The 27,539-nt window shown below is 45.0% G+C and overlaps 3 protein-coding genes across 3 annotated transcripts in view; all 3 read right to left on the reverse strand.

The window, feature by feature from the left end:
• LOC136628701 (gastrula zinc finger protein XlCGF57.1-like) overlaps positions 1–9,862 on the reverse strand; it is a 56,847-nt gene extending 46,985 nt beyond the window's left edge. The window contains exons 1-3 of the mRNA XM_066604805.1: positions 9,779–9,862; positions 4,480–4,531; positions 3,999–4,060 (exon numbers count right to left, since the gene is read on the reverse strand). Of these exons, the coding sequence (XP_066460902.1) occupies positions 3,999–4,060; positions 4,480–4,531; positions 9,779–9,862 (198 nt within the window). The remainder of the gene's footprint in view (positions 1–3,998; positions 4,061–4,479; positions 4,532–9,778) is intronic.
• The window catches only part of LOC136629027 (oocyte zinc finger protein XlCOF22-like), a 160,818-nt gene that overhangs the window by 100,704 nt on the left and 32,575 nt on the right, over positions 1–27,539 (reverse strand). The window lies entirely within an intron of this gene.
• On the reverse strand, positions 72–3,011 carry LOC136627147 (gastrula zinc finger protein XlCGF57.1-like). Its single transcript, XM_066602083.1, has 2 exons — positions 2,753–3,011; positions 72–1,796 (listed from the first exon to the last, which is right to left on the reverse strand). The coding sequence occupies exons 1-2, from the start codon at positions 3,009–3,011 to the stop codon at positions 868–870; spliced, it is 1,188 nt and encodes a 395-aa protein (XP_066458180.1). The 3' UTR covers positions 72–867.

The following is a 27,539-nucleotide window of genomic DNA, read 5'->3' on the forward strand; positions in this document are numbered from 1 at the left end:
TAGGAACAGAAACCTTTGAATGAGTTCATTCACAGTAGCAATTTTTTCACTCGCCCAATAGTCAGAGTCACTGTATGAGATTAGTACATGTAGATGTGTGGTGTCCAGCCCGTCAGATAGCACATGGACAGGGTGATGCCAGTTACACCTGAGAATCTCGGGCACAACCCGCTCTTGTACAGGTGTACACAACCACAAGATGAAAATGGGTTGCCTCCCGTGTGAATTCTCTGATGTCTAACAAGATCTGATTTACTAGAAGAACATTTCTCACTTTCTACGTGTGAGTTCTATGATATTCAACAAGGTGTGATTTCTAAATTAAGCATATCCCACACTCTGAATATGAATATGGTATCTGCATTGTGTGACTTCTATGATGTGCAGTTCCAGCATACATTTTAATACAAGATTATTTTTTTTTTAGTCTACATCCATCCACTAGAGGGTTGAATACTGATAGATCGATTAGAGTCCAACGACTACAGCCCACACCAATTCCGAGAATGAAGTGGGGTTATTTGACAAATTTCAGATCATCTCTGCATCACTGCTGTAAACAGTGATGTCACTTTGAATGGAACTCTGGCTGCACATGTGCAGCAACTCTATAATTATTTCAATGGGGCTGAGGCAAAGAGTTGAGCAATAGTGCTTAGCTATTTCTGCCAGCCCAATTGAAATTAATGAAGGGGGATCACCAATGTGCAGCTAGAAGTGAATGGAAGTGTAGCAAACAAGATCCCCCATTCTTGAGAAGGTGGGGATCTCCGTGGATGGATCCTCACCAATCAGTTAGTTATCCCCTATCCCACTAATAGGGAATAACTTCACCTAAATGGAATACTCTTTTAAAACACTTAGAATTCATACAGAGGAAAAGCCACTTTTATGTACTTTATCATGTTTAACAAGAGATGTTTTCTGAGTAAAACCTTTCCCACATACTGAACATGAAAATGGCTTCTCCCCTGTGTGAGTTCTCTGATGACTAGCTAGATCTGATTTCTTTCTACAACATTTCCCACATATTAAACATAGAAATGGCTTCTCCCCTGTGTGAACTGTCTTATGTGCAACAAGATCTGATTTCACTTTAAAACGTTTCCCACATTCTGAACATGCAAAGGGCTTCTCCCCTGTGTGAATTCTCTGATGTATGACAAGATGTGATTTCACAGTAAAACGGCTCCCACATTCTGAACATAAAAATGGCTTCTCCCCTGTGTGACTTCTCTGATGTACAAGAAGATGTGATTTCACACAAAAACGTTCCCCACATTCTGAACATGAATATGGCTCAGTCCCTGTGTGGCGACGTTGATGTACAACAAGACTTCGTTTCTCAGTAAAACATTTCCCACACTCTGAACATGAAAAAGGCTTCTCCCCTGTGTGAATTCTCCGATGGCTAGATAGATTCGATTTACGTAAAAAGCATTTCCCACACTCTGAACATGAAAATGGCTTCTCCCCTATGTGAATTCTCCGATGATTAGATAGATCCAATTTCCTTAAAAAGCATTTCCCACATTCTGAACATGAATATGACTTTTCCCCTGTATGAGTTCCCTGATGTTCTCCTCTTCTCTGACTTTTCTTCTGCTTCTCAGTCTGTGATGAATCAGAATTTGGGCCCTGTATAAGAGGATCAGATGATGAATCTTTGCTGTGAAGGGCTGAGGAGACATCTGAGATAATGGCAGGTTCTTCATCTGTATCTTGTGTGATACCACAATCCTCTGCTTTACAATCAGCAGATATCAGACATCCCTCAGAGCTCCCGATACTGTTATCTGTCGAGAATAAAACATTTTACTGTTGTTGTTTGATAATGTTTCTGAAGCCCTGTTTGTACAGTGACATTGCATTGGTCATTATTTAAGTCATAAGTTAAGTTTCTGATGATTGTATCAGCTCTGTTGGAGTGAGGTTATGCTCTTTGGAGTTTTGCTGCTAAAGCTGAGTAATATTCTTGTTGTTTATTTCTGCCTTAATGCAGTGGTGCTTTGGTTGTCTGTTTGCATTTTGTTTCTGCTCGGTGTAAGAGTTAGTGGCCGAGGCACGGGACGTGAGGCCCCCTTTATCAAGGTGATTACCTCACTTTCTGGCAGTGCTATTCCTAGAAATCAGGGTGTGGTTATTCCTTCATTCTTTTGTTTTGATTCTATTGTGAACACAGCCTCCCATTCATCCTGGACATGGTGCGTTTTGCATTCAGGGCAAACATGACATCCATGTTCTGTATTCCATTATCTGGGTCTGCTTCTACGTTCTGGATTCCATTACCTGGGCCTATTTCTCTGCGTTCAGCAGTCTGTTACCTGGGCCTATGTTTCTGCGTTCTATGTTTGGCCTTAATCTTCAATCCTCATTTGGTCACAACATGGCTCCTCTTTGTGGATCCCCGTCCCGAGTGCATCCCCTTGTTGCTCTATCTCCACATTCTGCATTTGTTATCCAAGCTTATTTATCCATGTTCTGTTATCTGGGACCATGTCTTCACCACCCGCATTTTGTTATAGGTGTATCTAAATTCTGTATTCTGTATCTGGTCCATGTCTTATCATGTGTTATCCCCTGCAATTGTATCAGGTTTTCATTGATTTTTAATTTGTAATTTGGCTGAATATGGGAATATACAACAGAATCTGACAGATCCCAGAGCTTATAAATCTACATAACTATCTGCAGCCGCTGACCGAGGAGAATCTGTGACTCTTCTCTGCTGTATTTAGTGGTTACTACTCACCTGGGCGGTTACCTGTTGGAATCCCCTCTTTACATCGCTGATCACCCCTCACATTTGTCTCTGTAGTATTAATATTGGACAGATCTTCATCCTGATACAAAAGCTGTGAGACAAATATTGTAGAAGTCAGCAGACTGTTGGAGAAGTCATGTGGAATGTTATATGACATAATGACCTGGCAGGAGTAGTTATCTGAGCCACATAGCTGCAGGTCTAGAAGCCGGACATACATATTAGACGATGGCTCAATGAACCTCATGGACATGCAGAGGGACATCTGCCCCCAACAAACACACAATTTATAGATCAGGAGGGCTTTAGTTGCTAGATATAGCAGCTTAGCTCTAGTGTACTACTAAATAACCAAGTCACCAGATGATAGTCAGATACTAGTTCTACATAGAGAAGTACTTACAGTGCAGTTACCTCCAGTGATTCCATCTTCTCTGAATACAGTCTTTTTTGTTTGTCTTATCCGGGCCCGGACTACCATGAAGATCTCTTTTAGCCATGAATTGTCTCTGCAAACTTTACATCCTCCCTCAGTGCAGCCCACAAAGTAATAGCACCCACTTTCTGCCCCTCACAAAGTAATAGTGCCCTGTGTAGCCCCTGTAATCTACCGCTCTTTCTGCTGAGCCTTTAATAGCAGCATCACAACTATCATCTTGCCTTATTCTGATGCCTCGTTATCATTGTACATGGCATAACCTCACTCCTCCTCCTCTCTCTCAGGACAGTATGGCCCACATATTGGGGAGAAGTATACGGAGAGCACACCATTAGCCAGGACAGTAAGAGTAAAGAAAATAGTTCTGATTGTACTGCTGGAGATTCAGGAGTGGAGGTCTGGGAAGTCTGGGCTCTTGTGTAGCTAGTAGTTGCACAGGCAATATGTTGCAGAGGTGGAATATCCACCATAGATGTACACGTGTCAGTTCTACATGGCTAGATATCCTTCATAATGTCTCACTGCAGGAGATCAGTGTCTACCAGACACATCCGCTGCTTGTCTCGGGGAAATAAAGGAGCAGATAGATATAAATCCAACCTGTTGGCCCCTTATTCCCACCAGGAGTCTCCACCGCCAGAAAACTGGGAGAAGATCCAGACAAGATGTAATGTCTCTGGTCAGCGGTAATCCTGCCATCTCCACCGGCCACATCACACAAGGAGAAGACATCTAATAAGACTGAAGACAAGAGCTTCACATCGTTCTACAGATCAGAGGGACATCTCCATCTACCTGATGGTCCTGTGGAAGAAGAGGACGGGGACATCTCTCTGGGGTTCTTCTCTTACTGGACGGAACTGCAGGAAACACAGACGGACACTGAAGTCATTCTTTATATACAGATAATAAAGTCCCCGTGGATTTAGTCCTGTCTATTACCTGGTGATGGGAGCGGCTGGCGGGTCTCCATCATGACGTCCTTGTACAGATCCTTGTGTCCTTCTAAATACTCCCACTCCTCCATGGAGAAATAGACAGTGACATCCTGACACCTTATAGGAACCTGACAATACAATATACAGTCATCACCCAGAAGCCTCCAGTGCTGTTACTGTATAATGTCCCAGCATTCCCTGCAGCGTCACCTCTCCAGTCAGCAGCTCAATCATCTTGTTGGTGAGTTCTAGAATCTTCTGTACATTGATGTCCTCATGTACCAGGGGGTGCGGTGGGGCCCCCGGGATTGGACTCAGGGGTCTTCCCCATCCATCACACACAGGGGCTCGACAGCCATCACTAGAGGTCTTCTTCACTACTGTGTAATCCTGTATATGGGGAGACAATAAAGAGGACCTTTCACCAATATTTTACTGTATATACTGATCCAAGCCAATCATGGGGATATAAGTGTACTAGTGGTTATTAGGAAATTATAGTACCAGTCTTTCTGTGGTGTGCTGACTTGTGTCTGACATAATAGCGGTTTAGTTGTATTCTCATTTTGTTATTTTTGCCCTCCTCTTTTCAAGAGCCCTAACTTTGTTGTTCTTTTGTCAGTCAGCCTCTGTGTTTTATATATGTTGTGGGACCTTCAATGATGTCACCAGGGGGCAGAGCATGACAAGCACTCATACACACTTATAATTACATACATACAAACACACAAGTGGTCTTTAGTAGTTTGATTTATTATTCGTTTTCTAGACAGAGTAACCTTTACCCAGTAATCTGCTTTCCAACAGCAGGTGATGCATACATTTTCATAGAATCATAGATTGGTAGAGTTGGAAGGGACCTCTAGGGTCATCGGGTGTAACCCCATGCTTAGCGCATGATTCACTAAATCATCCCAGACAGATATTTATCCTGCCTTTGTTTGAACACTTCAATTGAAAGAGAACTCCACACCTCCTGTGGTAACCTGTTCCACTCATTGATAACCCTCACTGTCAGAAAGTTTTTTTCTAATATCTAATCTGTGTCTCCTCCCTTTTCGGTTTCATCCCATTGCTTCTAGTCTTTCCTTGTGCAGATGAGAATAGGGCTGATCCCTCTGCACTGTGACAGCCCTTCAGATATTTGTAGACAGCTAAGTCTCCTCTGAACCTTCTTTTTTGCAAGCTAAACATTCCAATATCCTTTAACCGTTTTTCATAGGACATGATTTGCAGACCGCTCACCATCTTGGTAACTCTTCTCTGAACTTGCTCCTGTTTGTCTGTGTCTTTTTTAAAGTGGGGTGCCCAGAACTGGACCCAGTATTCCAGATGAGGTCTGACTAAGGAAGAGTAGAGGGGATAATGACCTCACGTGATCTAGGCTCTATGCTTCTCTTAATACATCACAGAATTGTGTTTGCCTTTTTGGCTGCTGCATCACATTCTTGACTCATGTTCAGTCTATGATCTATTAGTATACACAAGTCTCTTTCACATATGCTTAGGTCAATTCCTCCCATTATCTATGGGCTTTTTTTTCATTTTTCTTGCCCAGATGTAGGACTTTGCATTTCTCCTTGTTAAATACCATTCTGTTAGTCACCGCCTACTGTTCAAGCTTTTCTAGATGTTTTTGAATCCTCTCTCTTCCCTAATGTTAGCTATCCCTCCTAGCTTTGTGTCATCAGCAAATTTGATCAGTTTCCCATCAATTCCCTCCTCCAGATCATTTATAAAGATATTGAACAACACTGGGCCTAGGACAGAGCCTTGTGGTCCCCACTTGATACATTCTTCCACTAGGATGTGCAGCCATTTATGACCACTCTGAGTATGATCACTCAGCCAGCTGTGAATCCACCTAACAGTTGCCTTGTCAATCCCATATTTGGTCATTTTTTTTAATAAGTATGGTATGAGATACTTTATCAAATGCTTTACTAAAAGGTCAAGATAAACTATATCCACCGCATTTCCCTGATCGACCCAGTCAGTAATACTATCATAGAAGGAAATTAGATTAGTCTGGCATGACTTGTTTGTTACACACCCATGCTAGCTCTGGTTAATTACTCCATTCTCATCCAAGTACTTGCATACATGCTGTTTAATAATTTGTTCAAAGATCCTTTCCACTTTAGTAGTTAGGCTCACCAATCTGTAGTTTCCTGGATCCCCCTTCTTCCCTTTTTTGAAGATAGGGACAAAATTTATTCTTTTCTAATCTTCTGGGACTTCTCCCATTCTCCAGGAATTTTCAAAAATTATGGCGAGTGGTTCAGCAATTACCTCTGCTGCTTCCTTTAGTATCCTAGGATGTAATTCATCTGGACTGGTCTGAGCTCTGCCTCCTCCATGATAATTAACATCATGCACACACTCCTGGTCTGGAGAGTAAGGCACATACTGCTTATGGAATGCACGATGCCTTCCAACCAAGCTGGAGATGTCAATAATCATGCAAAGGGTGAGATTTCAATGCAATGAATAGGGGCAAGACCAGATCTGTTTAAATTAGCAGATTGATCATTGGACTACTTGTGGGTAATTGGGTTGAGTGCTATCTGAAAGAGTGGTATGAAGATAATGTTAGTCACACTGGCGTAGCGTGAGAGGTAGCAGGGGTCTCAATGGCGACCCGGCCACTGCGTTGAGGGGGTCCAGAGGCCCCACCACATTCAAAATGCACAGTGCGTGCATTACCAGCACTGTCGGACACGTGATCGCTGCAGCCGACAGTGTGTTTGTAGCCGGAGGCGGAGGGAGAGAAGAGGAGAGAGGCGGGGTGCAGTGCCGCAGGTCGGCACTCGCAGAGGGGAGGGTTGTTACACGTGGAGTCGGCAGCCAATTACAGGTTGCAGACTCCCACGGCGCGCGGCCCTCCTACTGATAGGCTGCAGCTGTGAGTGGTCAGAGCTGCAGCCTATCAGTCACTGCTGGCCAGCGATTACCAGGGGAAGGGGTGTTAGTGCGGCTCTACTCACCTCCGCAACGATGGATGCACAGCCGGTAGCATGAAAGTGCAGGTAGACCTTTGGTTGCAGATCACATTAGCCAGCTCCGGTCATGTGATCAAAGGACCGGGACTTTCATTTACAGGCTGCCGAGACATCGCTGCAGAGGTGAGTAGAGAAGTGAGTGTAATTAAGTATGTGTAGTTGGTATACGTTACACCAGCTGTACATTTATGTTTATATGCAGGAGATACACAGGTTATACAAAGATGGGACATACCACTATATACAGGGGGAGATACATCCTGTATATAGTGATATGTACCATGCTGGTGTAACCTGTGTATCTCCTGTATATAATTATGTATGTACAGCTGGTAGAAGCTCTACAGCCTGTATATAGTGATATAAACTGGGCCAGGTTACACCAGCATGGTCTATATTACCATATACAGAATGTATAACTTATATCAGCTGTACATGTAAAATTATATACAGGAGCTAACACATTTTGGGTGGTTGCACACCTGCACTGGGGAATTTCGCTTTCCTGTTCCGTTTGGGGAGCAGGAAAGGGGAATGCCTGCGGACGAACGATCTGTCTGTGGACAGAACCGAATAGCGCCGGAAGGACTCCATTGACTATAATGGGGTCCATCTGATTTCGGCCCGGCTTTTGGACGGAAGAAAAACGTGGCACGCAGCACTTTTTTTTCCCTGGTATTTGGTGCCGATCTGTGATGGAATCTCCAGGCAGAGGTCCCGATGCAGATGTGAGACCGGCCTTACACCAGCATGGCCGATATCACTGTATACAGGAGATGTATATACTTATACATCTCCTGTATGTACCATGCTGGTGTAACCTGGAGATCTCCTGTATATATGTACAGCTGGTATAACCTGGGTATATACTGTATATGATTATATATGTACAGCTGGTATAACCTGGGTATATACACTATATAATTATATGTACAGCTGGTATAACCTGGGTATATAATTATATATATATATATATATTAGAGATGAGCGAACGTACTCGGATAGGCACTACTCGTCCGAGTAATGTGCCTTATCCGAGTACCTCCCCACTCGTGCTGAAAGATTCGGGACGCGCTGCGGAGCGGGGAGCTGCAGGGGAGAGCGGGGAGGAACGGAGGGGAGATCTTTCTCTCCTTCTCTCCCGCCCGCTCTGCCCCGCTCCCCGCCGCAACTCACCTGTCAGCAGCGGAGTGCCCCGAATCTTTCAGCACGAGTAGAGCGGTACTCGGATAAGGCACATTACTCGGACGAGTAGTGCCTATCCGAGTACGTTCGCTCATCTCTAATATATATATATATATATATATATATATATATATATATATATACAGTTAGTATAAGTTATACCTCTCCTGTATATAATTATATATGTACAGCTGGTATAACCTGGGTATATACTGTATATTTGAACACTTTACACACAAGTGAAAAATGCATCAGAAACTTGCATGAAGTTTAAAAACTGCATGTATTGTTTGAATCCACGTGCGGTTTATAATAGTGCATGGAGTTTTTGGATGTGATTTTTAATTGTGGTTCAAAAATGCAACAAGATACGTGAACATGGTGTTAAGCCGGCTGCACACAACTGGGTCGGATTCTGCACGCGTGAGCCCGCAGCGAATCCAACCCTGTGCCGCGCTGGCATCTGCACGTACCTGTACTGTACTGCAGATGGTTCACAAGGCGAGCCATTGGACCCGCGCAGTACAGTTTTTTTTCTTTCCTTTTAATCACTGACTTTCCAGCACCGTCACTAGGAGATGACGTGGAGTCCTCGACTTTTACGCAATGTCAGGGCGGCTTGGACGGCTTGGATTGAGTTCAATGGAGGACATCTGTGCATAATCTGCACTAAAGTAGAGCGTGCCGCTATTTTTCCTCCGTGAGAAGAAAACCGCTTTTCCATAGCATCCACTCGCTATAGAAAAAAGATCCCCGCGCTCCAAAGTCCAGAGTGAAGCAGGCGTTAGTCATATTACCAACCTATGGCTAGGATCAGTTTATATGCTAAAATATTAATGAAAGACTCCCGATAATAAATATCACTACAGTGATTTCCAGAGTCCATCACCTCTCCAGTGATATCATCTGTTATTACCATAGTTAAGAATGATGTAATGTGACATCATCAGAATCTCTCACCTCTCCAGTGACATCATCTGTTATTACCATAGATAAGAATGATGTAATGTGACATCATCAGAATCTCTCACCTCTCCAGTTACATCATCTGTTATACCTATTGATAAGAATGATGTAATGTGACATCATCAGAATATCTCACCTCTCCAGTGACATCATCTGTTATTACCATAGATAAGAATGATGTAATGTGACATCATCAGAATCTCTCACCTCTCCAGTGACATCATCTGTTATTACCATAGATAAGAATGATGTAATGTGACATCATCAGAATCTCTCCCCCTCCAGTGACATCATCTGTTATTACCATAGATAAGAATGATGTAATGTGACATCATCAGAATCTCTCACCTCTCCAGTGACATCATCTGTTATTACCATAGATAAGAATGATGTAATGTGACATCAGAATCTCTTCCCTCTTCAGTGACATCATCTGTTATTTCTACGAATAATGATGTAATGTGACATCATCAGAATCTCTCACCTCTCCAGTAAGCTGGAAGAGTATTTCTACGGTGAGTTTTAATATACTTTCTGCCATCTTGTTCCTGTCCTTTCCGTCCTTCATGGGTCAATGAGGAAAATGATCTTGTCTGGAAGATATCTGAGGATCCGGTATTGTTGGAGCTGAATGGAAAGAAGATGAGACAATATAAAAAACACACAGAATCCTACAGAAAACAACAGAATTACTGGAGAGAATAAGGGGGAACATTTAAGGAGATATTACAGGAACCTATTAGATGTTTGTGATGCCCCGACTACAAGCAGCATAACATCTAGATAGGCTTCTCTTCACCTGGATCGGTTGGACTGACAGCTGATCCAGCCGGGGATCCGCCCCAATGACTCTTCTCCACGCTTCTGCTTATTAAAGTATGTTTCCTGTATAACGCTGCACCGTTCTAGAATACAATATAGATGTCTGCAATGTATCTGCCTGTTGGGATGTATTAAGCCATCGGGCAGCCTGCAACTCCTGGCAGCACCCAAGAGAAATAACTTTATTTACCACTAGAATAACTCTATGAAAGTTTCATTCTTCTTGCTGGATAAGTTACATTTTGTACCGGGACAATGTAATGTAGAGAGAAACGTATAGACACATTTATAGAAATCTTTGTATTCGGAGATGGAAAAAAACCGTAGCGGTAATTCCACTATTATTGTTGTTACGTTTTTATGGCGTTCATTGTACGGTAAAAATGATTGGTTCCCTTTATTCTGTGCATCAGATAACAGCCTTGTTATGGTTTAAGAGTCTTAACAATTATACTTTTTGTTCTTATTTATTTTGCCTTCAGTTGCAAAATTCTGACTGTAAACTGTGCTCTTTTTTTAATTTTACGCCCTGCAGCTAAAACGCCACAATAACCTTATTCATATCGTCGTAACTGTACTGAACCATGGAATCATTTTTTTTGCTGTTCTACTTTTAAAAAGTAAAATCTCCTTTAGAGAAAAAAGAATGTGGTTTCCATCTTCTGACATTTTTATCTTCCCGCTGAGGTTGAGCGACGGCTCATCTTTAACCCCTTAGTGACCAGGCTTTTTTGCTTTTTTCCATTTTTGTTTTTTCCTACTCCCTTTTAAAAAATCGTAGCTCCTTTATTTATCCATCGACGTCGCTGTATGAGGGCTTGTTGTTTTTTGCGGGACGAGTTGTATTTTTCAATGGCACTATTTATTGTACCGTATAATGTACTGAAAAACTTTTTAAAAATTCTTAGCGGAGAGAAATGAAAAAAAAAACGACATTCCACCATCTTTCGGTGCGTCCTGTTTCTACGGCGCACAAACTGCAACATAAACGACCTGATATTTTTATTCTATGGGTCAGTACGATTACTACGATACCAAACTTATATAGTATTGTTTTTGCTGTAGTACTTGTATTTTTTTTTTAAGATATTAAATTTTTTTCAGTTATTTTCTGCGGTCATTTTGTGCGCGCGATAACTTTTTTATTTTTCCGTCGACGTAGTTGAGTAAGGGCTCATTTTTTGCGGGATGTCCTGTAGTTTCTGATAGTATCAATTTGGAATACATACAACTTTTTGATCGCTTTTTATTGCGTTTTTTCTGGGAGACAGGGTAACTAAAAAAATGCATTTCTGGCGTTCTTTATTTTTTTTTTCGGACGACGTTCACCATGCAGAAAAAATAATGCACTACTTGGATAGTTCGGACTTTTACGGACGCGGCGATATCAAAAACATATTTTTATTTTATGATTTAGATTTTTTAATATTAGATATAGCTTTTTTTTTTTTTTTGCAATTTAAAAAACTTTATTGATCTTTTTTTTTAACTTTACTTTGAAGTCCCCCTGGGGGACTTTAACATGCGATGCTTTGATCGCTCCTGCAGTATGACGTAATGCTATAGCATTACTTCATACTGCTTTTTTACAAGCAGTCTATGAAGCCACCCTGTCTGGATGGCTTGATAGGCAGTCTGCTAAGGCAGCCCTGGGGCCATTCATTAGGCCCCCGGCTGCCATGACACCTGCACGGCTCCCCCGATCTCACCGCGGGGGGGGGGGGGGGACGTGCGGGACCCCCAAACAGCGTTCGGGGGATTTAAAGGGTTAATAGCCGCGATTCGCGGTAAATTGCGATTTTGCACGATCGCGATTTTAACATTACAAGTCCCATAGACCCCAGGAGAAAAAAAATGCTGCGAATTTTGCAGGGAAAAAAAAACGCCAGTGGGACTGGCGTTTGCGATTTCCGTGCGTGAAAAACGCCGCGTTTTCGCGGCGTTTTTTGCCGCGTTTTCGCGGCGTTTTCGCAGCGTTTCCATTAATTTCCATTGACTTTCATGGGTGCATTAGGAGAAAAATAAGGACACATATGCAACTGACAGTTCCTATGTTAAAAAACGCCACGAAACGCAACGCAAAACGCCAGTGGGTGGGAGTACATTCAATTCTAATTGCACTTGAGAAAAAACGCAGAGAAACGCAAATCGCCAGTGGGTGGGCGCCCTTACAGGTATGAATTGGATATTCTGTGAGTGGAAGAAAAACCGCAGCTTGTTATCATTGCCTAGAACTAGCGAGCAGAAACATTGAGAGGCCAGAATATGTATTGTGATTGCTAGCTCTGAGAGGAGAGAGAGGGTAAGGGGGGAAATAGAGAGAGAGAACCTGAACTCTTGATTCTCTGATCGCTTATACCATATTCTGCCATACTTTTAGGTTGTTTTCACACGGGCGATAAAATTGCGCAATGTCCTTACAATGAAAAAGTGAGTGAAAATGCAGAATTATGCAGCCTGTGCTTTTCAATGGTTTCATTCCCATTTGTTTTCACATCCTGCATCTGCAGGACGTGTATGGAGGAAGATCGCACTGTGACCTCTCTCCATACATCGCGGTTGTTAGCTGTTTCATACAACTGACACCCGCGAGTAACAGCCCCAATTAGCTGCGGGGGCGACCGGGGCTGTTAACCCTTTAAAGGCTGCTTCATATTATGTATTCTGTAACCCCTCCCACTCTACGACGTACAGTTTCATCCTGCATAGTCGGGATGTGTATGAAGAGAGATTGCATGGCGACCTCTTTTCATACAGCGCAGGTGCCAGCTGTTTATAATAGCAGACACCTGCGGATGATAGCTATAATCAGCCACACGTCTGATCTGCATCATTAACCCGTTAAATAAGATGTACGCCCCCCCCCCTGCAATGAGATCACAGGGAGCCGTGTAGGTGTCATGGCAGCCAGGGCTGTCTTAGCAGTATGCCTATCAAGCCATGCCTGTGGGGAGGCTTGATAGGCTGCCTGTCAGATTGCAGTATGATGTCATGTTGTAGCAGTAGGAGCGATCAAAGCATCACCAGTTGTCGTCCCCTAGGGGAGGGGGGTGGGGTGGTAAAGGACAATGGAAAAATAAGAACAATAAAGTTTAACTAATTCTTAAAAAAAAATAATAAAAGTTAAAAAAAAAGAATTGGTATTGCTGTGTCTGAAAGAGTTTGATCTATGAAAGATGCATTATTTACTGCGCATGGTGAACGTCAACTGAAAAAAGAAAATAAAGAATGCCAGAAATGAGCTTTTTTGGTCACCCTGTCTCCACGAAAAAAAAATGTAATTAAAGGCAATCAAAAAGTTGTATCTATTCAAAAATACATACCATTAGAAAGTACGGGACGTCCCGCACAAAACAAGCCCTCAAGCAACTATGTCAACAGAAAAATAAAAAAGTTAGTGCGCGCAAAAGATGGAGACAGAAAATAATTAAAAATAAATATCTTTAAAAAAAATGCAACTAGTACAGAAAAAAAAGTATATAAGTTTGGAAGCGTAGTAATTGTACTGGCTCATAGAATAGTTATGTCATTTTTCTTGCAGTTTGTGCACCATAGAAACAAGGCGCACCGAATGACATTTTTTTCCATTTCTTTCCACTTAGAATTTTTAAAAAGTTTTTCAGTACATTATTTGGTACAGTAAATAGTACCATTGAAAAATACAACTCGTCCCGCAAAAAACAACAAGCCCTCAAACAGCTAGATTGATGGATAAATAAGGGAGTCACGATTTTTTAAAAGGGGGAAGGAAAAAAACAAAATAGAAAGAAAACAAAAGCTCTGTCACTAAAGGGTTAAGGCAGCAGGAATACAGCACTAAGCACTCAAGACCTGAAAGTTGTAAGTACAATCCCCACATGCTTCGGAAGGTTGACGTAGCCTATCATCCTCCCGAGGTCAGAAAATGAATACTCAGCTTGGTGGAGGATAATAAATAAATTACTTGAAAGTGCTGTGGAATAAGCTGGCGCTATACAAATATGATTTATTTTTATTAGGCTTACAGAATTACAGATTGTATAAGGGGCTGGAAGATTATATACCTGCACTAGCCGATATACCCGGCTTTGCCCAAGTTAATTTGGTACAGTTGTTCGGACAGAAAATTTTCATGACGTCATGGTTACTCAGAGGAACCGAGGAATAAAAAATGCATTAGCGTTAGATTCTCCTCAGACTGCATGTACCGATGTCCCACTGCAGAATGCGCTACCCCTCCCACTCTCCTCACTTTATAACCTTAAATGTAAGACCCCATTTTATTGAAATTTAACGCAAGGCTGGAGGTTGCAGCCATTTCTTAGCCCTGACGGCATGCTCTATCTCTGCAGTCCATGGCCGCTTCCTCATGTACTTTACAGCCTTTCAGTATATGCACATGGAGATCAGTTATATTCTCCTCAGTATGTACACATAAAGATCAGTTATATTCTCCTCAGTATATACACATAGAGGTGAGGTAGATTCTCCTCAGTATATACCCATAGAGGTGAGGTAGATTCTCCTCAGTATATACACATAGAGGTGAGGTAGATTCTCCTCAGTATATACACATAGAGGTGAGGTAGATTCTCCTCAGTATATACACATAGAGGTGAGGTAGATTCTCCTCAGTATATACACATAGAGGTGAGGTAGATTCTCCTCAGTATATACACATAGAGGTGAGGTAGATTCTCCTCAGTATATACACATAGAGGTGAGGTAGATTCTCCTCAGTATACACACATAGAGGTGAGGTAGATTCTCCTCAGTATATACACACATAGAGGTGAGGTAGATTCTCCTCAGTATATACACACAGTGGTGAGGTAGATTCTCCTCAGTATATACACATAGAGGCGAGATAGACTCTCCTCAGTATATACACATAGAGGCGAGGTGGATTCTCCTCAGTATATACACATAGAGGTGAGGTGGATTCTCCTCAGTATATACACATAGAGGTGAGGTGGATTCTCCTCAGTATATACACATAGAGGTGAGGTGGATTCTCCTCAGTATATACACATAGAGGTGAGGTGGATTCTCCTCAGTATATACACACAGAGGTGAGGTAGATTCTCCTCAGTATATACACACAGAGGTGAGGTAGATTCTCCTCAGTATATACACACAGAGGTGAGGTAGATTCTCCTCAGTATATACACACAGAGGTGAGGTAGATTCTCCTCAGTATATACACACAGAGGTGAGGTAGATTCTCCTCAGTATATACACACAGAGGTGAGGTAGATTCTCCTCAGTATATACACATAGAGGTGAGGTAGATTCTCCTCTGTATATACACACAGAGGTGAGGTAGATTCTCCTCAGTATATACACACAGAGGTGAGGTAGATTCTCCTCAGTATATACACACAGAGGTGAGGTAGATTCTCCTCAGTATATACACATAGAGGTGATGTAGATTCTCCTCTGTATATACACATAGAGGTGAGGTAGATTCTCCCCAGTATATACACATAGAGGTGAGGTAGATTCTCCTCAGTATAAACACATAGAGGTGATGTAGATTCTCCTCTGTATATACACATAGAGGTGAGGTAGATTCTCCTCAGTATATACACACAGAGGTAAGGAAGATTCTCCTCAGTATATACACAGAGTGGTGAGGTAGATTCTCCTCAGTATATACACATAGAGGTGAGGTACATTCTCCTCAGTATATACACATAGTGGTGAGGTAGATTCTCCTCAGTATATACACATAGAGGTGAGGTAGATTCTCCTCAGTATATACACATAGAGGTGAGGTAGATTCTCCTCAGTATATACACATAGAGGTGAGGTAGATTCTCCTCAGTATATACACACAGAGGTGAGGTAGATTCTCCTCAGTATATACACACAGAGGTGAGGTAGATTCTCCTCAGTATATACACACAGAGGTGAGGTAGATTCTCCTCAGTATATACACACAGAGGTGAGGTAGATTCTCCTCAGTATATACACACAGAGGTGAGGTAGATTCTCCTCAGTATATACACATAGAGGTGAGGTAGATTCTCCTCAGTATATACACATAGAGATGAGGTAGATTCTCCTCAGTATATACACATAGAGGTGAGGTAGATTCTCCTCAGTATATACACACAGAGGTGAGGTAGATTCTCCTCAGTATATACACATAGAGATGAGGTAGATTCTCCTCAGTATATACACATAGAGGTTAGGTAGATTCTCCTCAGTATATACGCATAGAGGTGAGGTAGATTCTCCTCAGTATATACACATAGAGGTTAGGTAGATTCTCCTCAGCATATACACATAGAGGTGAGGTAAATTCTCCTCAGTATATACACATAGAGGTTAGGTAGATTCTCCTCAGTATATACACATAGAGGTGAGGTAGATTCTCCTCAGTATATATACACATAGAGGTGAGGTAGATTCTCCTCAGTATATACACATAGAGGTTAGGTAGATTCTCCTCAGTATATACACATAGAGGTGAGGTAGATTCTCCTCAGTATATACACAGAGGTGAGGTAGATTCTCCTCAGTATATACACACAGAGGTGAGGTAGATTCTCCTCAGTATATACACATAGAGGTGAGGTAGATTCTCCTCAGTATATACACATAGAGGGGAGGTAGATTCTCCTCAGTATATACACATAGAGATCAGTTAGATTACATTACATAGGGGTGCACTTACTTTTGCTCTTAGCATTATATAATGGAGTTGTGAACCCGTTACTTTTCCTATTTAGGACCTAATGAATGAGTGAGGGTCTGTGTAGTGGCCGATGCTCGTAATTGCAGGCTGGGGTCTCATTAAAAACCAATGGGAGCTGAGATGAGGGGCACACATACCTCCACCGATGGCAGCCTGTAAAGGACCTGTGATGATGTCACCATCATGTGATCACCAGTGTGGGAGGAGTCAGGGATCACATGACAGGGGGTGGACCATGTACGGAGGACTCTGCTGTGCTGTAGTGATGGCCATTCTGTCTCTGTTTGGTGACCCAGATTATTTGGGACCTTTCACAGGGGAAGGAATTAGTCCGCGGTGACATTTCTGCCTCACAATGTTATCCGTTGAATTCCGCACCTGTTATAATCCGCACGTCTTTACTTCAAAACTGCAAGATTAAGACGATTCATCTCTAGAGATGAGCGAGCACCAAAATGCTCGGGTGCTCGTTATTCGGGACGAACTTTTCGCGATGCTCGAGGGTTCGTTTCGAGTAACGAACCCCATTGAAGTCAATGGGCGACCCGAGCATTTTTGTATATCGCCGATGCTCGCTAAGGTTTCCTTGTGTGAAAATCTGGGCAATTCAAGAAAGTGATGGGAACGACACAGCAACGGATAGGGCAGGCGAGGGGCTACATGTTGGGCTGCATCTCAAGTTCACAGGTCCCACTATTAAGCCACAATAGCGGCAAGAGTGGGCCCCCCCCCTCCCAAAAACTTTTACTTCTGAAAAGCCCTCATTAGCAATGCATACCTTAGCTAAGCACCACACTACCTCCAACAAAGCACAATCACTGCCTGCATGACACTCCACTGCCACTTCTCCTGGGTTACATGCTGCCCAACCGCCCCCCCTCCCCCCCACAGCGCACACCAAAGTGTCCCTGCGCAGCCTTCAGCTGCCCTAATGCCACACCACCCTCATGTCTATTTAGAAGTGTGTCTGCCATGACGAGGGACCGCAGGCACACACTGCAGAGGTTGGCACGGCTAGGCAGCGACCCTCTTTAAAAGTGGCGGGGCGATAGCCCACAATGCTGTACAGAAGCAATGAGAAATAGAATCCTGTGCCACCGCCATCAGGAGCTGCACACGTGGGCATAGCAATGGGGAACCTATGTGCCACACACTATTCATTCTGTCAAGGTGTCTGCATGCCCCAGTCAGACCGCGGTTTTTAATTCATAGACACAGGCAGGTACAACTCCCTATTGTGAAGTCCCTGTGGACCCACAGCATGGGTGGCTCCCTGGAACCCACCGGCGGTACATAAAAATATCCCATTGCATTGCCCAACACAGCTGAGGTAGTAATGTCGTGCTTAATGCAGGTGGGCTTCGGCCCACACTGCATGCCCCAGTCAGACTGGGGTTCTTTACAAGTGGAAACAGATGCATTTATAATTCCCTGTGGACCCACAGCATGGGTGGGTGCCAGGAAGCCACCGGCGGTACATAGAAATATCCCATTGCATTGCCCAACACAGCTGAGGTAGTAATGTTGTGCTTAATACAGGTGGGCTTCGGCCCACACTGCATGCCCCAGTCAGACTGGGGTTCTTTACAAGTGGACAGATGTAGGTTAAACTCCGTGTGCACCTACAGCATGGGTGGCTCCCTGGAACCCACCGGCGATACACAAAAATATCCCATTGCATTGCCCAACACAGCTGATGTAACGTCAGCTGTAATGCAGGTGGGCTAAAAATTCATTTGATTACACTGTAGGCGAGGGCCCACAAAAATTGCTGTATCAACAGTACTAATGTACATCCAAAAAATTGGCCATGCCCAACCAAGATGGCAGGTGAAACCCATTAATCGCTTTGGTTAATGTGGCTTAAGTGGTAACTAGGCCTGGAGGCAGCCCAGTTTAACGAAAAATTGGTTCAAGTTAAAGTTTCAACGCTTTTAAGAGCATTGAAACATATAAAAATTGTTTAGAAAAATTATGACTGAGCCTTGTGGCCCTAAGAAAAATTGCCCGTTCAGCGTGATTACGTGAGGTTTCAGGAGGAGGAGCAGGAGCAGGAGGAGGAATATTATACACAGATTGATGAAGCAGAAATGTCCCCGTTTTGGATGGTGAGAGAGAACGTAGCTTCCATCCGCGGGTGCAGCCTACGTATTGCTTACGTATCGCTGCTGTCCGCTGGTGGAGAAGAGAAGTCTGGGGAAATCCAGGCTTTGTTCATCTTGATGAGTGTAAGCCTGTCGGCACTGTCGGTTGACAGGTGGGTATGCTTATCCGTGATGATTCCCCCAGCCACACTAAACACACTCTCTGACAAGACGCTAGCCGCAGGACAAGCAAGCACCTCCAGGGCATACAGCGCGAGTTCAGGCCACGTGTCCAGCTTCGACACCCAGTAGTTGTAGGGGGCAGAGGCGTCACGGAGGACGGTCGTGCGATCGGCTTTTACAGTGCTCCCGCCGACTCAGCCTTGACTGGGGAGCGGTGACACAGTCTTGCTGGGGAGCCATAAAGCTGGCAAAGGCCTTGGAGAATGTTCCCCTGCCTGCGCTGTACATGCTGCCTGATCTCTGCGCCTCCCCTGCTACCTGGCCCTCGGAACTGCGCCTTCTGCCACTAGCGCTGTCGGATGGGAAGTTTACCATCAGTTTGTCCACCAGCGCCCTGTGGTATAGCAACACTCTCGAACCCCTTTCCTCTTCGGGAATGAGAGTGGGAAGGTTCTCCTTATAGCGTGGGTCGAGCAGTGTGTACACCCAGTAATCCGTAGTGGCCAGAATGCGTGTAACGCGAGGGTCACGAGAAAGGCATCCTAACATGAAGTCAGCCATGTGTGCCAGGGTACCTGTACGCAACACATGGCTGTCTTCACTAGGAAGATCACTTTCAGGATCCTCCTCCTCCTCCTCTTCCTCCTCCTCAGGCCATACACGCTGAAAGGATGACAGCCCAGCAGCATGTGTACCCTCACCAGTGGGCCAAGCTGTCTCTTCCCCCTCCTCCTCATCCTCCTCATGCTCATCCTCCTCCTCCTCAACGCGCTGAGATATAGACAGGCGGGTGCTCTGACTATCCAGCGACATACTGTCTTCCCCCGGCTCTGTTTCCGAGCGCAAAGCGTCTGCCTTTATGCTTTGCAGGGAACTTCTCAAGATGCATAGCAGAGGAATGGTGACGCTAATGATTGCAGCATCGCCGCTCACCACCTGGGTAGACTCCTCAAATTTTCCAAGGACCTGGCAGATGGCTGCCAACCAGGGCCACTCTTCTGTAAATAATTGAGGAGGCTGACTCCCACTGCGCCGCGCAAGTTGGAGTTGGTATTCCACTATAGCTCTACGCTGCTCATAGAGTCTGGCCAACATGTGGAGCGTAGAGTTCCACTGTGTGGGCACGTCGCACAGCAGTCGGTGCACTGGCAGATTAAACCTATGTTGCAGTGTCCGCAGGGTGGCAGCGTGCGTGTGGGATTTGCGGAAATGTGCGCAGAGCTGGCGCACCTTTCCGAGCAGGTATGACAAGTGGGGGTAGCTTTTCAGAAAGCGCTGAACCACCAAATTAAAGACATGGGCCAGGCATGGCACGTGCGTGAGGCTGCCGAGCTGCAGAGCCGCCACCAGCTTACGGCCGTTGTCACACACGACCATGCCCGGTTGGAGGCTCAGCGGCGCAAGCCAGTGGTCGGTCTGCTCTGTCAGACCCTGCAGCAGTTCGTGGGCCGTGTGCCTCTTCTCTCCTAAGCTGAGTAGTTTCAGCACGGCCTGCTGACGCTTGCCCACCGCTGTGCTGCCACGCCGCGTGACACCGACTGCTGGCGACGTGCTGCTGACACATCTTGATTGCGAGACAGAGGTTGCGTTGGAGGAGGAGGAGGAGGAGGAAGGTGCTTTAGTGGAGGAAGCATACACCGCCGCAGATACCACCACCAAGCTGTGGCCCGCAATTCTGGGGGTGGGTAGGACGTGAGCGGTCCCAGGCTCTGACTCTGTCCCAGCCTCCACTAAATTCACCAAATGTGCCGTCAGGGAGATATAGTGGCCCTGCCCGCCTGTGCTTGTCCACGTGTCCGTTGTTAAGTGGACCTTGGCAGTAACCGCGTTGGTGAGGGCGCGTACAATGTTGCGGGAGACGTGGTCGTGCAGGGCTGGGACGGCACATCGGGAAAAGTAGTGGCGACTGGGAACCGAGTAGCGCGGGGCAGCCGCCGCCATCATGCTTTTGAAAGCCTCAGTTTCCACAAGCCTATACGGCAGCATCTCTAGGCTGATCAATTTTGCAATGTGCACGTTTAACGCTTGAGCGTGCGGGTGCGTGGCGTCGTACTTGCGCTTGCGCTCAAACTGTGGCACTAGCGACGTCTGGACGCTGCGCTGAGAGACATTGCTGGATGGGGCCGAGGACAGCGGAGGTGAGGGTGTGGGTGCAGGCCAGGAGACGGTAGTGCCTGTGTCCTCAGAGGGGGGTTGGATCTCAGTGGCAGGTTGGGGCACAGGGGGAGAGGCAGTGGTGCAAACCGGAGGCGGTGAACGGGCATCGTCCCACCTTGTGGGGTGCTTGGCCATCATATGCCTGCGCATGCTGTTGGTGGTGCCTCCCCAGCTGATCTTGGCGCGACAAAGGTTGCACACCACTGTTCGTCGGTCGTCAGGCGTCTCTGTGAAAAACTGCCACACCGTAGAGCACCTTGACCTCTGCAGGGTGGCATGGCGCGAGGGGGCGCTTTGGGAAACAGTTGGTGGATTATTCGGTCTGGCCCTGCCTCTACCCCTGGCCACCACACTGGCTCAGCCTGTGCCCACACGCTCACTTGGCCCTCCGCGTCCTCGGCCGCGTCCACATCCTCTAGGCCTACCCCTACCCCTCAGCATGCTGTATTACCAGTGATTTGATTTCCCAGGCAGGAAAGAAATTGGCGCAAGGCTGCACTCAACCGTAGCTGGTTGCGTCTGATTTTTGTACGTTGTCCACGCAGCACACACGTACACGGAGACCTTAGGACTGACACAGGCAGGCCAAATATAATTTTTTTCCTTTTTAGCTTAGGGAAGACCCCACTGTGTATATTCAATGCACAAGAAGTTTAATATCTGTGGTGTGGCCCTCAAAAAGTGTCACACAAGTATAGTGTAGCAGAGTTATTAACTCTAGCAGAGCAGGTATTTGCCAGTCAGGAAAGACAATGGCGCTAGGCTGCAGTAAAGCGTAGCTGGTTGCGTCTGATTTTTGTACGTTGTACACGCAGCACACACGTACACGCAGACCTTAGGACTGACACAGGCTGGCCAAATAGAATTTTTTTCCTTTTTAGCAAAGGGAAGGACCCACTGCGTGTATTCAATGAATAATGTATGTCTTCTGGCCCTGCCTACACAATTCTATCCCTGTAGTATTAATGCCGGGTGCAATGCTCTGCATAGCCGGTTTTGAGAAAAAAAAAAAAAATGCAACACTGCTAACAGCAGCCTGGACAGTACTGCACACGGATAGAAGTGGCCCTAGAAAGGACCGTTGGGGTTCTTGAAGCCTACACTAACTCCTAACAGTCTCCCTGCCTAACCCCCACTTCTGTCCCTATTGCTGGGTGCAATGCTCTGCAGATCCAATTTTGGACAAAAAAATAAATAAATACTGTGCTAACACAGTACTGCACACTAGTAGATGTGGCCCTGAGAAGGGCCGTTGGGGTTCTTGAAGCCTACACTGACTCCTAACGCTCTCCCTACAGCAGCACCAGCAGCAGCACTTTCCCTCAGCTAAGTCACAAGGCATGTGTGCCGAGCCGCGGGAGGGGCCGACTTTTATACTCGGGTGACATCTGATCGCCCCAGCCACTCACAGCAGGGGGGTGGTATAGGGCTTGAACGTCACAGGGGGAAGTTGTAATGCCTTCCCTGTCTTTCAATTGGCCAGAAAAGCGCGCTAACGTCTCAGAGAGGAAACTGAAAGTAACCGGAACACCGCGTGGTACTCGTTACGAGTAACGAGCATCCCGAACACCCTAATATTCGCACGAATATCAAGCTCGGACGAGTACGTTCGCTCATCTCTATTCATCTCCCCTTATGTTTCAACGGGTTTAATTGGTTTTAACAAATTAAAGTTGGCAATACTCTGCCACAATGACCCCACGCAGGCGGCTGTAATCAGTTCTTTCCATTTGGGTACAGAGTTTCCATTTTTCAATAAACTTCACAAACAGGGGAAGGTATTAAACAGGGCATAGTTTCCAGTAGTAGGCATGAAGAAGAAAGCAAATGACGGTATATTTCGCATAAGTGGAGGAACAGATCTCGATGTTTCCCTCATCTGCTCATTTGTAGTTGGGCTAGGACGTGAGGGTGAAAGGTCACTTAGACGCCTAGTTAGGTCTACTTATAGGTTATTTTGTTGTCTTCCATTCATGGTCTCACCAAATAGTGTAGAGGTTAGTGATATTGGTATGGGTTATCCAGGGGTTCCACATCTTGTCGAATTGTAGGGTTTATCTTGGCGTATAGCTAGGAGTTTTTTGTTAAGGAAGATTTTATTTATGCGGGATATGAGGGATTCAAATGGGAGTACCGACTTCCGCCATTGCTGTGCAATTAGGATTCGGGCGGCCATGGTAATGTATTGGAGTAATTTGAGGGGGGCGTTGCGCATTCCCGAGGGTTTGTTTCCTAAAAGTAGGGTAAAGGGACAGAGTCCAGGACTTGTCCCAGTCACGGAGGCTATAAGATGGGTGACTTTTTTCCAAAAGGCTTGTGCTGTAGGACATGACCACCAGATATGGAGGTGCGTCACAGATATAGAGTTAAAAAGAATAAATTTTATTAGTAATTGATTTAAAAAGTCAAAGCCTACCAACAAAAAAACAGTCACATAGAACATATAGTGACAGGACAAACAGTTAACATAAAAAGGGAGGATCTTATGGGGGTAGGGGAGGGGGGAGTATATCTACAGTTCCCGTGTAGCCCTCCAGAGGTCCTCAGGAGTCACTTATATAAGATGGTTCACTATCAAGGTAAGTATTTAGTACTTGAGCTGTTATGATTCGCATCCCCTTGAGATGGCGATTGTTTTTTCGTGCGAACCAGACAGCCCTTTTATTTATAAGGACTCGTATGATTTTTAGTATGGTATTCAAATCAGTGTCGTTTGGTGTATTGTTTACACTGTATCATTTCGTGCATTGTTTACACTGTATTCATATTATTTTTGACTCTCATTTGTTTTTGCTCTACGCGTTTCCCTATCGGGATAGCCGATGTTGCCCAGCTCCTGACGAACTAATACGCCCCTAGAGAAGTAGGAGAGAGTTTTCTATCAGAAATGATCACCAAAACGATGGCTAAAATGTGCCTGTCACTTTTCAATAAAGAGATTCCTAGATTCCTCAAAATTGCCTCATTTATAAATTGCGCTTGGATTCTATCTGTAGAGTGAATCCTACGTATGCTTAAAACCTATAAGGTCCAGAAAGCTATTCAACTGGATCCTATTGCCTCGCAACTGAATGCCGTATTCGCATTAGATAGTGTAACTCTAAGATAGAGTAAAGTAACTGTGCATCGTGTATTATACACGGCGACGATGCATGTGCAAAATAGCCAGAATTTTGTCCACCTCCAATCGTGTCTCAAGATCCTTGGTGATTTTCGTAGGGTTAACACCAAGAGACCTTGGCTCTTGGAAAAATGACTGTCAGGTTAAACACCTATTAGCCCAGCACAATGATAGCATGCAGGATATACAGCCCCACTTCAGGCTAAGACCTACTAGTAACTGCCACAATGGCAAAAAGCATTTTAAACTGGCTATAAGGCTTGCATTCAGTAAGGCAGAATTAGCTGTAATAGCTTATAGAGCGAGACAGAAGGTATAGAGCAGGGCAAGAGGAGTGCCAGGAGTGATCTCCAGCAGCACCTGCAGCTCTGATGGTGAGCTGTAGGCATCTGAAGTCCATGTGTGTAGGTCTGGGTTATATATCTATAACTCCTCCCAGTGGGTCGTCCTGTCAATTAGCTAGCCAATCCTAGGGGACAGGGGGGGTGTCTATCATTAGTATACACAGGTCTCTTTTAAGCTGGATGGTTACCTTAGTTTATTCCTTCCTAGGTATATACACGTTCTTCTAGGAGTGGATCGGGCTATAGATTTCGCCTCCGATCGTCCTAGGAGTACGCACAGGGTGCCGTTCTAGCGACCATCGGGACGGGACTTCCGCGTTCCACAGTGGAACGCAAGCGTGTGACGTCATAACGTCGCGTCCTTCACGTCGCAGCCGGATCAGATGTTACTAGATTCCGGCTTGGGGCGTGACCGTATGACGCTGTGGGTGGAGTCATCGCGTCCCGCCCACTCTTTGTTCAAACTGAATGGCCGTATTTTGGAAGCGCTGTCGTTATGCATAGGGATACAACTATAGAGGGATGTGCTCCAGGGGTGTGTCCTCAAATGTCATATGTTGTGTATGAATATATGACTCACTCATGTTCCACATCACCTGCAGTCTTGTATACAAGGTAATGTATCGCATCGTGCTCCGGAATCTGAGCTGTATTTAGAAGGATGACTGTATTCAAAAATACTTTCGTTGCATATAAGAGCACACTATTGAAGAGGCGTGCCTGGGGGCTTATCCTCCAATCATACATAATGTATGTAGATGTAGTCGTTACGCGTAAAAGCACATTATTGGAGGAGCATGCCTGGGGGCTCATCCTCCAGTCATGCATAATGTATATAGATGTAGTCCGTCTATTACTGCAATACCTATGGTTGTTTTGTTCATGCATAAGACATAAACACCTCTTTCTCATCCAGAGTGGAAGTGTATTACGCGTAAGGGCACATTATTGGAGGGCACATCGTTACGCGTACGGGCACATTATTGGAGGGCACATCGTTAAGCGTAAGGGCACATTATTGGAGGAGCATGCCTGGGGGCTCATCCTCCAGTCATGCATAATATATATAGATGTAGTCCGTTTATTACTGCAATACCTATGGTTGTTTTGTTCATGCATAAGACATAAACACCTCTTCCTCGTCCAGAGTGGAAGTGTATTTTATTAATAAAATAAATATAGATACTTCATACCACTGTGATTTGTGAAACAGATATGGAGGTGGGAGCCCGTATCACTGCATCCTCTAAAAGATTGATTGGAGGTCTCCGGCTAGATGGCTTTCAGTCTCTCGGGCACTAGATATGCTCTGTGTAATACTTTCAAGGAGGACTCTGTTAGTGAGACTTGCCAGCTATTTTTGCTTAGGGTCTCACAGCAATGATGCCAGCAGTCTAGTGATAGAGAGGAGCAGAAGTGGGACTCCTATTGTAGCATAAAGGGGAGTTTGGAGTCTTGCAGGGTTCTATTTAGCATACTGTAGAGGTGGGACAGTGTGCCTGGATGAGTGGGGAAGAATTGACATATGGCCTCCATTTGATTCATCTCTAGTTTAATCGATGGGGCTAAGGTTGAAGACCAAAAGTGGAAGACTTGTATTTTTCTCCACCATTCTTGTGGTGGGGGTTTATGATGGCTGATGGAGGACATCAAGATCAGTTTGCCATGTATTAGAAAATCGTACACAGATGTCAGGTTATTTGTTTTCCACCATGTAAATTGCATCGCTTCTAGTCCAGGGGGAAAGACAGGGTTGTTGAGTAGGAGGGTGTGCGGGGATGAGGCATGATGTGTTTTTAGTTTAAATCTGACTTGTCTCTATAACAAGATGGAGTAGAAGGAGCAGGGTGCTTATTGATGTTTTTTTTTACATTACTTTGAAGTCCCCCTGGGGGACTTTAAGATGCGATGCTTTGATCGTTCCTGCAGTATGAGGATATAGCATTACGCTATATCATTACGCTATAGCATTATGTCATACTGCTTTTTGACAGGCAGTCTATCAAGCCACCCTGTGTGGATGGCTTGATAGGCAGTCTGTTAAGGCAGCCCTGGGGCCTTTCATTAGGCCCCCGGCTGCCATGACACCTGCACAGCTCCCCCGATCCCACCGCGCGGGGGGGGGGGGGGGGGGCGTGCGGGACCCCCGAACATCGTTCGGGGGATTTAAATGCTGCTGTTAGAATTGACAGCAGCATTTAAATGCTTAATAGTCGCGATCGGCCGCGCGGCTGCTCGCGGCTATTGCCCGCGGGTGTCAGCCGTTATAAACAGCTGATGCCCGCACTGTATGAAGAGAGGTTGCATCGCAACCTCTGTTCCTACATACCCCGCGGCCTCAGGACGTACCGGTATGTCCTTGGTCGTGAAGGGGTTAATATGAAAAAAAAAAAAATTCAACAGGGCTGCCTACAGGCTCTGTTACAAATTAAGCATCAGTGAGCTGTATCTTTAAAAAAATGTTTATGGGTTTCACCTGCCCTCGCGGTTGATACATTTTTCAGAGGTACACTTGTACTCTTGGTGCACTTATTTTTGGGGCCCACGCCTACACTCATGGTATCCCAATGTTTCAGAGGTTGACCTATACTATTTCTACAGACATTTTACTGGGGTCTGCCTGCCTATACTTCTGCTACAAGAAGGTTACAAGGGTCTGCCTATACTGCTGCCACTTACATGTTACAGGGGTCTGCCTATACCTCTGCCACATAAATGTTACAGGGTTCTGCCTATACTTCTGCTACAGAAATGTTACTGGGATCTGTCTAAAGTGTTACTACAGAAATGTTACAGGGGTCTGCGTATACTTCTGCTACAAAAATGTTGCTGGTGTCTGCCTATAGTGCTGC

The sequence above is a fragment of the Eleutherodactylus coqui genome, chromosome 5 (genome assembly GCF_035609145.1).
Source record: "Eleutherodactylus coqui strain aEleCoq1 chromosome 5, aEleCoq1.hap1, whole genome shotgun sequence".
NCBI lineage: Eukaryota > Metazoa > Chordata > Amphibia > Anura > Eleutherodactylidae > Eleutherodactylus > Eleutherodactylus coqui.

Excerpts from the sequence above, each read along its gene's own strand:
- LOC136627147 (XM_066602083.1), bottom strand. The coding sequence starts at position 3,011 with ATGAGGTTCATTGAGCCATCGTCTAATATGTATGTCCGGCTTCTAGAC. Across the intron at positions 1,797-2,752 it reads TCCAACAGGTAACCGCCCAG|ATAACAGTATCGGGAGCTCT; the intron begins GTGAGTAGTAAC and ends TATTCTCGACAG.